We start from the raw sequence: 14,976 nt of genomic DNA on the forward strand, positions 1-14,976 counted from the left end.
CCTATTCCTATCTAGATTCACCAATTATCACACTGTGTAGAGCAGTAAACAATAACACAACAATTAATCACCTTGGTGTAGCAGCAAGAGTTCCTTTCACAGATTACAGTAAGCAGCATGCGGAGTGGAATAAATAATCTTTCATGCAAACTCTGAGGAATGGCATATTATAAAATCACTCCTGATAAAAATCTAATGAAAAGGTAACACATCTCAGCACAGCCTCCTGGGTAGAGTGAAGATCTTATTAAACCCTCAAGAGACAATGGTCAGGGATTTCAATGGAAATCAAGAGACAGTTTTCCCAGTATGAGCTTGTTAACCTGATATACAGACATGATACTGATTTGATGGCTTTGTCTCTCTCACTGTTTCCTTCATGAAGCCTATTTTCAATTTAATAATCTTCCATTAATTTATTTAAAGGCTTTATTCACCAGAACAAAATTATTTTTTTTCTAAAAGCAGATTCTACTGAAGTGCTGAGAGTATAATCCAGCATGAGGAGTGTCACAAGCAGTGCAAGTTTGTTGCCACTGCATTTGCAAAAGTTTTTCAAGAATACTAAAGCAACTAAAGTCACTCTTCCAACTCCATTTTAAAGTTCCCTGTGACCAGATTTCAATCATTTTGAAATCAGCCCTCTTGCTAAGACATCATGATCTAGCAGTCTCAGGACATTGTCAGTAACAGCAACCATTTTTAAAAAAGGTTCATTAGGATTTACCTGCTGGTGGCTTTATGAAAGGTGGTGGAATTAATGGGACAATAATAGGTACATTCCCATGATCCTTCGACCCTGCTGGTGAGTCCGATAGTCCATTTCCTGTTGCAAGCCCTGGGTAGCTTGGGTTTATATTGTACGGTGAAATAACACTGTCCTCGGGTAATTTTGGTTTTGGCAAAGAATTTTCTGTAAAACACAAAGAACACATTGTACAGTATGACACATATATTTCTTAAATGGCCTTATATAGTTTCACCAATCTCTTCATTAAATTACTTACCCTAACACAAGAAGAGTGCATAAAAAAACCCAGACATTTTCCCTTTTATAGAAATTTATGCTTTCCAGTATTCTTCAGAAATGCTCCATTTTTTTTTAAATCAAATTCACGCTTTCTTTTTGCAAAAGGTAAAAGGTAGGATTATTTTGTATGCCTTGTTTTGTCAATGGCATCCTATTCCTGTACTTTATTTCTACTGTTTGCATGGTGATCACACCCAGTGTACTGCGACTTCACCAATGCAAGAAGCATAAACTGAAGAAGAAAAGAATTCTGAGTAGTGATAATGAAAAGGATTTAAAGAAATGAACAAAATATTGAAATCACAGCAAAGTGTGCATGAAATTATGACAGTTATTAATCTAATTCTTTAATCCCAAATCACCTCAAGATTCTTATTGGTAGGAATTTCTCTCATACACTTCAGCTATGGGGCAGGACTTAATTCTCAGTACTCCCTCTCTTTCCATCTCTTAGAACAAGAAATGTACTTTTTTCCCTTTCATAGATTGCACACACCAAAAATTTCTACCGGCACAGACATTCAACATCTGTGGTACATAAAACATAGGATTTGTATCATGTGCCCATAAAAAAAGTATGTCACAAATTTCATCAAGCATAGACTGGAGCCACAAGTCACTCAATAAAAGATCTATTTATTAAAACATAAATAAACAAAGTGCATTGCTACACAGGCACAAGTTTCTTCAAAGGTAGCATTGTATTTTAAATGAAAAATAATTATTGATCACCAATGTTGCTATAGAAATAACAAGCCACAAACATTCAATTTTAACACAATTAGGTTGTTTCCCGTTACCTCTAATTTTTTCACCTGTTTTCTAGCCATCTCTCCTTCAGTACTGGTCTCTCTGGTATCAGTACTCACTGCAACACTCAATGAATACAGTGCTGCTCTTGGCTATCAGAAAGAAAACCCAAAACACTGCTGTCCATGAACACAGTGAAAAGTGGCACTCCAAGAGCATAAGAGCTGCTGCAATTTCCTCACTTTACCTCACCTTTGTGGAACTCCTGTTCGGTAAGTCAAGATGCAGTACTTTTCTACTCTTCTCTTCACTCTGATGACAAGTCCCTACCCATCCCATGGGACTGAGGAGTCAGAAGGCAAAAACTGAATGATGGAACAAACAGACAGGATCTCATCCTTTACATTTTGAATCACAAAGATTCAGCACTGTCCCAAACAAATTCCATCCCCGGAAAATTTCTACTACACTTGCAGAAGACAGTATGTTACAAAGGTGGATAAGAAGCCTTTTGTGAATGTTCATATTCATTCCTACATGTGTTTGGAATATTCCAGTTTAAAATCTTTCAACACTTAAAGAGGTTTAAAAGCAGCCTTAGTATGGAAAGCTAAAGGGTTCCTTAAAGCCACTCTGATAAGAAAGGGCTCCCTCTTTTCATGAGCAATTTTATTGGTACCACAGGTAAATGACTTTCAACTGACTCACAAAAGGCATTATTTGTGAAGATATAACAGTAAGTGCCTACCAACAGCAATTCTGTTAAGTGATTTTCCTCATACCTTATTGGCTTCCCTATACCACAAGATACTCTCAAGATATTTTTATGCAAAGTAACCAAGACACAAGTAGCAGAACATGCTTCCCAATCCACACCAATTCAGACAGTTGAGCTATTAATCCTTCTTTGCATGAACACAGAAACATGAAGTCTCATTACCTTTGAGAACAGAAATGTGCTGGCGGCTTTCCCCGTCTGCCGAGTAGTTCCTGAATTCAATATCTTCTCCATCTTTTAATTCAACCTTATCATAACCATACCAGCCAAGGAGCTCATTCATAGTGTTTTCTGCAAAGTTCTGAAAGAGAAAAATTACCTACTTATTTATGTAATCAATAACCATTTGGAAGGAAGGGAGGACTGCATAAATTGAACTGTATCTGTGCTACATGAGGAATGTCAGGTTTGGCCCACCTCCTCAAAGACTAATGTTCATTTCATAAGTCAAGTGCATAAAGTGAAATGCATTTAAATCTCCAACTGGCACATGTAATTATGACAGAGACTCATACGTCTGTAATTTAAAGAAAATTAAAAGGGAAGTTATTTATGACTTTTGCTCTGACATTCAATGTCAGAAATATTTTAACATACATTCATCACACAACTTGTCTCTGTTCCCATAAAATATTTAAGAATGCAGCAAGAGAATAACAGAAAACCTGAATTTTTTTTCAACCAACAGTTAATCAATCTTACTGTGTTACAGTCTTTTCAGCTGGAGCAGGTCACTGACACAATTACAGTTCCTTAAGGTGCCCATGAACCAAATCAAATAAAATCGCAGCAAAGAAGTTTTTCCTCAGTTATAAGCCCTCACATAGTCAAACCACTTAAAAACTCTCCACTGTGAAAGCATTTTACCATAATGTTTCATACAAACATCTCTTATATTTGTTTAAGAAAACCTTTCTCAATTTTGCCATATTTATTTTTAAACTGATTTCCAAGTGGCTGTGCAGTTACATTTTATGTCTGTACGGAAATGCAAAGTATGGAGCATGACTGTTATAACCCTCAATTTCTATTAAAAATATGTCCTCCAGGTCATATGGCAAAAATATTTCTGTAGAAAACACTCATTACTGGGCCAGGAGATTTAGTGGAGTAAGTTAAGAAATCTGCAGCCAGGCAACAAAGCTTTCTGAGACCAAATAGTGCCATGGAGCTCTACAGCTTATGGATTTAGAAAATTACCAAAGGAAACCAGCTAATGAATTATTGTGATGGCAAAGATCAGCTTAAAGTAGTATGACAACTATAAATTGAAATGAAAAAGCCACACGCAAAGCCTTTATATTTGGTCTCTGCTTTTTCTTTTTTTGTCAGCATTCTTTTAAAACAAATTCCAAACTTTATATTCCTGCAAGATCTTGACATCTAAAATAATACTTCTGATAAGCACTGCCTCCCAGGACTCTGGCTACCAGCAAAGGAATAAGGAGAATATGATGCCTATTCAAAATAAATGGTACATGTCAAATTCACAGGTTGCTAGATTTTGTCTAGTAACTGCTCTAGCTTAATTTTTGAGTGGGAGCAACGCTAATGATAGAACACAGCAATTCTCCAGTCATTTAAACAAATAAATAAAATTAATGAAATGACAATTGCTTTCGAATTCAAATCTAGAGCAGGCACTGTGCTCCAGAACCTCAGAGCACTGCACTGCTCCTGGCTCATTTATCACACTAGATTACATAGGTGTTCCTATCACTCAACAAGCACTGTAAGGCACCTATAAGCAATAAACACAAGCAATTTGCACTCTTCCAAGAGTATCATCTGTGTAATTGTGCTACAAACACATTTTAGAAAAAGAAAACCCAAAACAAAACCCCACAGCAGATCCCGAAGCATCAGTTTCCTTTTGGTTTTTCCCCTTTTCATTTTCATTTGACCATCTGATGGAAGTCACAGTTCTGTGGCTCTCCTGTGCAGCCCTGAATTGCTGGAAAACATTGCATCATTCCAACTCTAATTTCAGACTCAGCATTATAAGTACAACAGCCCACTACATCTGAACTATGTCACTACTACAGTTTTTAATGAGTACAATGCAGTGTAATGTGGCTAACACCTACCTATTTCTAAAATATATATTTAAACTCTCATTTGAATGATGCAATGTTGTGTTTTAAGAACTAGCAAAAATGGGAAACTTTTCTAGAAGTTTTTTTTGGTTTTTTCTTAGCTTTTTAGAAAACTCTCCTAGTGCTGAAGAGTACCAATGCACTAACACTGTTTCTAACCCATGGGAACCCAATAACAAAATGACCTGGAACTGCGGAGTGAAATCGCACCACTGCAGCTCACCCAGAACATCCTGAAAGGGTCTATGGAGGCTTGAAGGAAAGATCTGCCAGCTTCCCTTGCTTTGCTGAATTTCAACTATGGAGACACAGCCCTAGAGATTAATCTAGCAAGGTAGAGACCAATTGACAAAGTCTTATGGACTTAAATCCCATGCAACCAAATTAATCGAGTAGCTCTAAATTTGCCCCCTGGGGGTGCTTTGTGTTTTATCTGCACTGTTGATCAACTCAGGCAATGAGTAATTTCTAATTACTTGTCAAGGAATATGTAAGCAAGGTTGTATATATGTTTATTTTTTCTTGAAAATTCATACATGTGTATGTCTCTTCCGAAAGTAGCCAAAATGATAGTGGGGTTTGTAACAGCACAAAGTTCAAGTAATAAGCGATACAAGAAAACGAACATTCACAATGACAAGAAATACACTGGACTTTGAAATTACCCACCATAGAGACTTGACTCTCTCATAAAAAAGTAAATCACTGTGGTCTTTCCTACTAACTTCAGTGAGAGTACAATGAGCTGCATATTAGCAGTAACAAAAGTAAACACCATTTTAACACCATGTTTTCTCAACAACAGTGGCATGGTTAAAAAAAAAAAGAAATGAAGCCATTCTCCCTCATAATTCATCCTACCTATTGCAGTGATGCAGATCATCCTTAATACAATTCTCTCAGTGGCTAACTGCCAGAGCTTCATTACACCACACTTCATACACAGCAAACCAAAAGGATGACCCCATCCACAGCAAGCTGACAGTCAAACCTGAGAAATGTATTTTTAACTCTCTTGCATAGATGGGCATCCAAAGAACAACATCACCTTCCCTCAGACTCCTGACTACAATACCCATTCACAGTGATGTCTAACATCCTGACAATTGAGCATGTGGTCACACAGGTCATGTCCTTGCTGAAGCCACTGTAGTGAAGCTGACCACTATTAATTCAGGGTTTCCATGTATTTTCACTTCTTTGATTTCAATGATAGACATAATCTACATGGATTCAAGATAAGGTAACGAGATGGGATTTGTAAAGACCAGTGTGGTGGCCATAATCAAAACACAAATGATAAGACGAGATGAGATAATTTTTCTCTGTGTGAATACAGGGGGGGAACAGTAAAAGAAAAAGTTCTTGATGAAGCTATGGAAAGGAAGAAAGCAAATTAATACACAATCTGTATACATAGAGCAAAATCTCACTGAAAGATGTACAAGCTTCAAAAGCTTAGTGAAAGGAAGGGTGATGATTGTAACAGCAAAGCTTGAGAAAAGCAATAATGTGGGACCCAAGGTTGGAGCAGAAAAGTAGAAGCAGCAGTGACAAAGCAAACTATGCAGGAGCCAGTGGAACTGAGAAATAATGGACCTGCCAAAGACCAGGGAGGAGATGTGAAGGTGAGTGTGGGTGACCAGATGGACAATGTGCAAGGAGCTGCAATTCAAAGGCTTCTGCAGGAACAGGACAGCAGAGGCACTGAGCTAGTCCATGCTTACTTTCAGACTCATTCCCCAAAATGATGCGGAGTGCCTGTAGGATGGAGGCTGCCACCTCAACACTGCAGTCATTGTAGAGGGCTAGGATGATGTGGAAGACCAGCACACCAGGTGGTCATCACCTATTGATGATGATTGTTCATCATCAATAAAATCCCAAGTCAGCAATCACACTGCTAAACTGGGACCCTTAAGTCCAGAGCAAATTCCACTGAACCCAAAGGGAGCCTCCCAGCAGCAGTGGCCCTGCAGGGTTTACAGAGTTCATTCCAAATGTACAGCACTGGAACCTAACTTCACCCTGACAGGGAGGTAATGCTCAGTCCCCTGTGGGGAAACCAAGAGACCAAACTCTGGTGCCACCCACAGTGTGGGTCAGTGACAGAGCTGAGAAGACAACCATAGAAATCCTGTCTCACATCCTTCTGTGCTCACTCTGCCATGTCAAGCTCAGTTCTTTTCTGCATGCACCAAGCAGACAAGCTTCTAAGACCAGTGGAAGAACCAACCACCTCTTCAGCTGCCAGTGCACCTAGGCAGTTGGTTATCACTCTGCCAGAGCCAAACCTCCTGCTCTCCTCTAGCTGACAGCACACCATCACAGCTGCCAAACCACCAGAGCATTCACTATGGCTGCAGCCATCCCAACCAGCTCATCCCTGCCAAAGAAACTGGCCCAAAAATGCTCTGGTGGCCCCAGTCACGCACCATTGCCAAAGTCCTTCCTTCCCAATGGATAGCAATTTGGGTTTTGCCCCCTGCTAAATCCCAAACCACTTATCACCCCTGCAGGGCAATGTGTGATTTGCATGTTTTAACTGTATGATTTCTCTATTCTTGTACTACACAGAAATATGGTCCCTCCCGGAAGAGCCAGGATAACTATTACGCTTGTTGGTATTTCTATTTGAATTTGCTTCCTATTCACATGAAAGATGAAGAAGAGTGTGTTGACTTGCCAGACTGTGGTTTCTTTCCTATGTGAGACTGACTTATATACTAGGCAGTAAAAATATAATCACATTTCTTCCCACTTTAGGATTCATTTCATCGTAACAGTACACCTACAGTTTGATTTTTTACATTACGATGCATCATTTTCCCAAATCTTTGCTAATTAATACATTCTGAAACTAAGCCATGCTTCTCTTTCCATCTTAGATCTCTTGTCTTTCCTTCTCTATGAACCTTATTCACAGGGGGCAAGGCCTGGCTTCACCGAACGAGGCCTGGCAAACACGGAGGCAGGAAACACAGGGGAGAACGAGTCTGTCAGACTCATTTTCTTCTAGGTTTTACTGCTGAATGTTTATTTCAGATTTGGGAGGAAGCACAGTGGCTCCATTCCATTTCCTTGCCTGCATAACCCACTCAGTGCAGAGCCCCACAAATTCACTTTTCACTTTCACTGCATCAAGGAAATAAAAACGGTTCTATAGTCACAACACAAACTTTTTTTTTTCCAGCCCTCACATTCTTTGCTTATTTATGTTGTCACCATGCTGAACTCATGGTTAGGCCTTTATGCTATCAGAAAGCAAAATTCCTTGATGGTTTACTTTTCTTTGTTCTCTCATGTGCATGTTTGGTTATGTTTCACCCACTTTGTTCAGGGAAGTGCCATTTCTGCAACACACTGGCAGGTGAGGCTCCCTGTGTAGACAATGCAACTCCCTTTGCAGCCATCCCTAAAAACCCCTTCTGCAGAGACTCCACAGAAAAACCCTCCACCTGAAATAATGCAATTGATAAAGCCTGCCTGCTTTTTCACTTTCCCAAAGGTATTTTTTGCTTTTCAGGAGAGAAGGGAGGAGTTTCCTTGGAACCTACTGAGCGCTCTGAGCGAACTGGCTCGCTCCAGGCGCAAGGCTGCTACGCCTGCTTCACCACTTTCCTCCTTCTGACAGTAGTACTTTCAAATGCCAAACGGGGAATATTAAAACACTAAACTGAAAGATATTCTGATGAGTTTACTATTAAATGATAACAGATGGGGCTGTCCTAAGCTTTAGGCATCAGGAACGAAGCCCAATTTTAGACACAAATTAGTTATTGAGAATATTCATAGATGGTAAACTCCTTGGGCACATGAAGCAGCCCTGTGAAATTACAGTGCAAATTAATTGCTTGCCTTTCAACTGTTAGAGACACATGGATACATTGTCTCATCTGTGCGGGAGAACTTCCAGTGCAATCCAGTACTGGATGTAACCTCACTTCACAACATTTCAGAGCACCTAGCTGTTCCTCCTAAGCTTCCTGGCAGCAGGATGGCAAATGGAAATAAGCTGAGGAGGGATGCATGGGGGAGCCATCATTGTGCCTCGACAAGTGCTTTCATCAATTAAACTGTAAAAAATATTTTCGTCTTAAAATAGTACTGGGTTCCCTGACGATGACAGCTTTGGATCTATTAGGTGTGCTGTTATCCACCAGCAAGTGAGAAATGGCACTGAACTGAATTTCAGAATAATTATCTGCTCTTCCTCCAAAGCGCAAAGTGAATGCTACCTCTGGAAGAAAAAAATGGAAAGGGGGACAAAAGAAAAAATAACTAGAAAAAAAGAAAGAGCGGCTGTAAAGGTCACAGTGAAAGGAAACAAAACACTTCCTCCTGAATATATTTTTCATTGAAACGTAATATCAGAAAACTGTGCAGAGTCATGTACTTTTTGCACACAACATTGTATCAAATTAAAATTTGTTATAACCATCATGTACGTTAGGTTAGCGATAACAAAAATGTAACTCAATATCTGGCATAAGGAAAGAGCGAGCAACCTGAATATCTATACAGTCATGTTAAAACTGAGCTACGACACTACTGTTGGAAAACACCAAACCAAGCAGTTGGGTGTTGTGATCCTTCTAGAGCAAATATCTGACTGTATCAAACAGCAAATCTCAAAGGAAGTCTCCGTGATGAGGTAATTTTATTTCTCATTCATAGTGCCTTGCATTTGCTGTACTTAAAATAGACATTTGTACCAATGGCCTTTTTATTATCCGAGGGGGGGGGGGGAAATCACATATACACCAGCCTTTTTTCTTTCTGCTAGCTAAGGGAGGCAATTCAATCCAATGTGGGCTGAAACCTGAGTAGGTCACTGTACACCATGATAAAATTCCCTAATCCCTGAGCCAAATTTCCCTGAGGGGGCCCTCCTACTTCTCCTTCACTTTCCAAGCTGACTTTTCCATTCCCTCTCTCGTCTTTTCCTCCCCTTCATCTCTTTCATTTCCCCTACCTTAAAGCCTTGATATCTGATCTGCTGCTGATACTCGGGTTACAGTTTTTACAGCTTAGGCTGTCTACTGCTGTATACATTCCTTTCTTTCTGCTCTGCCGTGATTACTTACCAGAGCTTATTTTACACTGGTCCAGATGAAAGCAGTTCAGATGAAGGGAAACAGTCGCCTGTTTGAACATTACAGATACGAACCTACACAAGGGCACATTGTGCTCCCTCTGTCATTTCAGTGCAAACATTTTGCACACTGTAAGCAATTTGTTACATTATTGTATTCCTTGGGTTTATGAAGAACAACTAGACATCTTAATTCATCGGTAAAGAAAAAGGGTAAATGATCACCACAGGATTTAAACTTTCTCAACCAGTCAAAAAGTCAAACCACTTTTTTTTTTCTCCCCCACCCTTTCCCCTTCTTAGGTGATAGCAGTCAACTGTCCTACTAAAAATGCATAGCATATATAGCATAGTTTACATTGAAAGGTAGGCTATGAAAGGTTCTGCCATCAGCTGTCTCACTCTCAACCAGAAATTTCATGTGTTCAAAACGCCATTTCTACCCGCCTTTAGTTTTGAAGTCATCTGAAATCTTGAGGTTCCCAACCTTAAGGAGCCACGCATGATTAAAAAAAGAGAAAGTCTCTACATGAAGGTTAATGCCAGTGCTTAATACCAAAGCATTAGTATAAAATTATGTAATTTTTCTCCTTCACACAATGTTGTTTTTGTTTCTTCCTCACCCTTTCAGACAAACATCTGCTATACTGTAGAAGAACAACTATCTCCCAAACCACTGAGTGTGCCTGCAGCCAAAGTAAACAAAACAAACCCAGAGGATCCAGCACAGTCAGCCTTTATATCCAGCCAGGATAACATTTCACATGTTTTGATTAAAATTAGCTAATTTGTAATTCTAGAACCTATGAAACTTAAAAGCTTCAATCCATATAGATCACATTAGGCGATGCTCTGAGGGGCCAATGTCCTGTACTACAGACCTCTGCAGTCCTCAAAACTATATGGGATTACAGCGAGCAATGACTCTCTGGTGCCTGCACAGAACCCTCTCTGAAAATAGGATGTGTCACATATCTCACAAAGAATAATACCACTCCTCTGGACTTGAAACTACTACAGTTTGTTTCCAAAGAGATGCATCGACACCTTATTTTGTTCATTTCCCCAATACTACTCTTGTCCACATTTCCAGCTGATGTACACACAGAACCGTGTACACGTTCATTACTCAGGCAGCAGGAGCAAGAACGCCTGCCTTAGGCAGGAAAGGGCACCTAACTGAAATTAGTGGTGTGCAAAAGAGGGGAGAGAAGAGGGGACTGTGCATTCCAGTTTAATTTTATGTGGGGAGATCAATGTTCCAGAAAGCAAAGATATTTTCACTAGGCATCATGCACATTTATACACTCGGCTATATAGTGTACATACTATGAGAACGTGTGACATTTTCCAGGCAGTCTTCCACTTACAATCAGCCTTTTAATAAATGACATATTCAAATTAAATCTCAGCAGCTTTATCTCGTAGCCAGACTACGCTGTTTTAGTCACTTTATCTGCGTATTTAACAACAACAAGTTCAGCTGAAGTCTCGCAATACATCGTTACCAACTTTGGGGAATTAGAGAGGTAAAACAAACAGACATGGAACTGACGAGGAAAACAGGCGCAAAAAATAGACTGGTCAAGCCTAGAGCAGCGACCTAATGATAAAAAGTCCCAGAATAACGTTTTTGTGTGATCGCAGCCATCCCAACATCTGGAGCGGCCGCCAGAGCACAGCTGGATTGGCACCCGTTCCCATCGGGCAGGACGGCCCTCCTCATGGTAAATACACTTCCATCAAAAACAGCCCTCGGACAAGGCACCTTCCAGCGACACCTCTGCGCTGCCATGAACCGCGGAGTGAAGCGGTACAGCAGAGGAGGAGGCGAGAGGGAGAAGGAAAGAAAGGGGGTCTCAACGCTCAAGTGCGAGACTGATGCGCGGCTCAGACCGCAACGTTTCACTTTGACAATTTAATTACATAGTTGCAGCTGGCTATTGAAAAGGGAGAGAAATACAATGTTTTAAAGAGGTCCCTTTCTTTCCCAACTTTAAGGGCTTCCCAGCTACCTGAGGGGATGGTTATAGAAAGAAAGAAAAAAAAAAATAGGCTCATCACTGGCACCCGAAGAGCTTAAAAGCCCAATGAGGGAGAGTTATTTTTAAAAAATAAATAAAGCTGGTCAATGAACAGGATTTGCAGCCTGTGAATTCGTCTCTGTTTGCAGCCCAGGAGGCGGAGTTGAGACACATTCAGTGCATCCTACAAAAAAAAAAAATGACAAGAGATCCTTTCTTATTTCATCTCCATGCTCGGAGGCGGAGGGGGGGGCGGGGGGGAACCCCGCTCCCGTCCCCATCACAGGCACCTACCTTCATCTCCTCGTTGATTTCCCGCTTCACTGGGTGAGCCGGCTTCCTGCTCCTTTTATTTTCGGGAGGTCTCCCTTCTTTCTCCATTTCTGCCATTTTTTGCGCCTACTTGGTGGTGGTGGTGGAGATGAAATGGCTGCTGGTGCTCTGGGGGGGCCGGGAGGGGCGCGGGGGGGCGGCGGCGGCGGCTCTCAGTGGTAGCAGGCGGCGCCGCGGTGGGCCGGGGGGGAGCGCGGCGGCGGCGGGCGGGCGGGGGTCGCGGGCGGGCAGGGGCGCGGGTGCCCCGGCGAGTCAGCCATCTTCTGCCTCGCCGCCGGCCCGCATGGGAGCGGCGGGGCGGGCAGGCGGGAGGCAGCGCGGAGCGAGCCGGCCCCGCGCCTGCTGTGGCGCTGCTGGCGGGCTGCCGCGGAGGGGGCGGCGGAGGGAAGGGGGAGGCCGGCCCCGGACCGCCGGCGGGCGGGGCTTGCCGGCACCGAATCGGCCGCCGCTGCCCGCCATGGGAGCCGCGGAGGGGGGAGGCGCCGCTCCGAGCACCGGGCGGAGCGGAGGGAGAGGAGCGGAGTGGAGGGGGCGGCGCGCACCCGCACCCGCCCCCAGCCCGGATGCGGGAGGGGGATCGTGTACCCCCCACGCACACCCGAGGGGTCCCGTCCCGTCCCCGCCACCTTCAGCCGGGGGTCTCTTCGCCTGATTACTCCTGGTTTTCCCTTTATCTGCGCAGGGGAGGCGCGGATGAATGGTTTGGTGGGACGCGCTTCAGCGAGGAGGTGCCGGGTTACAACGCACGCTGGGGGCGATACATTGATTATTCCTGGGCTGTGCTTTCCCGCTTTCCCTGGCAGTCCCTCATTACCCGGTACAACGCAGTACGGCACGGGGGTGTCCATTGTTCAGTTAGTCTAAATTGTAATCGTGCGGGGCTTCTCATTATGACTGCGGTACACCCTAAAATGATACATTTTTTGTAAAAGCACCCAAACCCACAGTCGAAAGATAAACTGCGTTCCATGTGGATATGAGTAGGCTCCCCGTAAAAATATCTGTTTAGCCTGTCAAAGACAAGTTCGTTTTGCGTACAACAATGTCTAATTTACATTCTCTGTTTCCGAAGCTTTAAATCACCGGCACTTTTCAGCATGAAAAGTTGAGCACAACTTTGCTCATTTCGTGACTAAAATGAGCCTTGCCTGCCTGCTTCAGATGGCAGAGCGATTAGAGACACGAGGCACATTTTCCCCCGGGACGCTGAAAATAAGAAGAAATGGGGAATTTTGCATAGTCTTAGCTGTTAGAGCATCGAGCATCAAAAGGTGAGATAGCAATCGGATTGTCTGTAAAATCCTAGAGCGCATCCGGTAAGGTCACGGCTGCTGTGAGACGAAGGTGATGCCGCTCCCCTCACTGCCTGAAAGAATCAGGCAGATGCTGGGAAAAAAACAGCCTTGATCGTTTGTTTTCGCAGAGCAGCAGGACCTCGCAGAGACCCTCGAGAACGCTCTGCTGGCAGTGAGGAGCTGCAGGAGTACAGCTGCAGCAGGGCTTGTGCTGTGGGCTTTGTCCATTCTGCGAACCCCAGGAACACAAGGTCTGGGCTCAGACCCACCAGCAGCAAGTATGAGAAGAAACCAAGGTTTATTTTTTTCTTGCTTATAATATTTTAAAATACGGTGATCTCTGAAACTTGTGGAAACTAACTTGTGCCTACAGGTAATCTCCAAAGGATGGCGCTTAGTAGGGAGGTTTCCCTCCTGTGCCCCACCACCAGCAGCAGCAACCTCACTTCTATGTTTTGTTCACCGTATTCTGTTACAAATGAATTGGTACAGTTGAGCTCTCATCAAGTACAGAAGATATTCCCATTAATCTCAATGTATTCTTTCACACAATGGGGATAAGACAGGTAGCACAAGGGGAAGTTGCTTTTAAACACAATCTCACATGGCTCTTTGAAACCTTTGGCTGGAAAAGGCAAGCCAACTTTAGATAACTATTCTGCATTGAATGGCCACCACACTGCTGATAAATCCAGTCATTCAAGTGGGAAAGGCAAAATTAATTCTTGTATTAGACATATTGATACAGTTCACACAGTTTCTCTATAGAATGGATAGAAGAATTTTAATGAAAACCTTAACTTTGCTTAAACAGAGTATTACCTCAAATGGTTCTTGTTCAGTGAAACATCAGAAGACTACCTCTCAACACCTACTATGTATATCGTAATAAAGCACTGTTTGGCTGCATAAATTTAACAGGTTTGAGTTTACAATCTATCAAAAAGATTAATCTCAAACTCCCAGCACAAACAGAACTTCCTTTAATGTTGGAAGATACTTTGGAGAATGTATTTGCAAGCCTGGATAATGTGAATTGACTTCAGTAGGTTATAGTGAGTAGACCAAAATTAATGTCTTCAGCACCAAATCTGTCAGTCCAGTTTTCCTGAGTAACATCTGCCAATTTTGTTGCAAATTGAAGCACTTCACACCCCCCCTGTTACCAGTTCTGAATGCCGATTCTCACTTGATCACCAAAAGTAAAGTAGTGGCTTTCAGATAGGGGGTTTTTTCACAGTATTTTTCTGCATACTTTTGAATGGAGATGTGAACTTATTTCTCCTGACAGTAGGCTCATTTTCTCAGCTCTTTAAAAAGAACCTCCAATCCCCCAGTATCTCATCAACCACCAGATGAAAGCCACAGTCTTAAAGCATATCCTGTTTTTCTCAGTATTTAATATAGGATTGGGATGGATACAGAAGTTCTACCTCTCTGTCCTAATAATAATATCTCCATCTGACAGCAGGTTATTTCTGCAACTGTCACGATTCCTGCTTTTCAAGAGCTGTTATTACCTTTACATATTGCATATTATTACACTGCAGAAGTGTTGTTCTTCTAGTGATAGCA

General features: G+C 42.2%; 1 protein-coding gene across 1 annotated transcript in view; it reads right to left on the reverse strand.

Moving 5' to 3' along the window:
- Window positions 1-12,439, reverse strand: part of SOBP (sine oculis binding protein homolog) — a 115,175-nt gene extending 102,736 nt beyond the window's left edge. Inside the window, 3 exon segments of the mRNA XM_032682839.1 lie at window positions 728-913; window positions 2,721-2,859; window positions 12,068-12,439. Coding sequence (XP_032538730.1) covers window positions 728-913; window positions 2,721-2,859; window positions 12,068-12,163 — 421 coding nt within the window. The 5' untranslated portion in view covers window positions 12,164-12,439.
- Window positions 12,440-14,976: the final 2,537 nt, after the last annotated feature.

This window comes from Chiroxiphia lanceolata, chromosome 3 (genome assembly GCF_009829145.1).
Source record: "Chiroxiphia lanceolata isolate bChiLan1 chromosome 3, bChiLan1.pri, whole genome shotgun sequence".
NCBI lineage: Eukaryota > Metazoa > Chordata > Aves > Passeriformes > Pipridae > Chiroxiphia > Chiroxiphia lanceolata.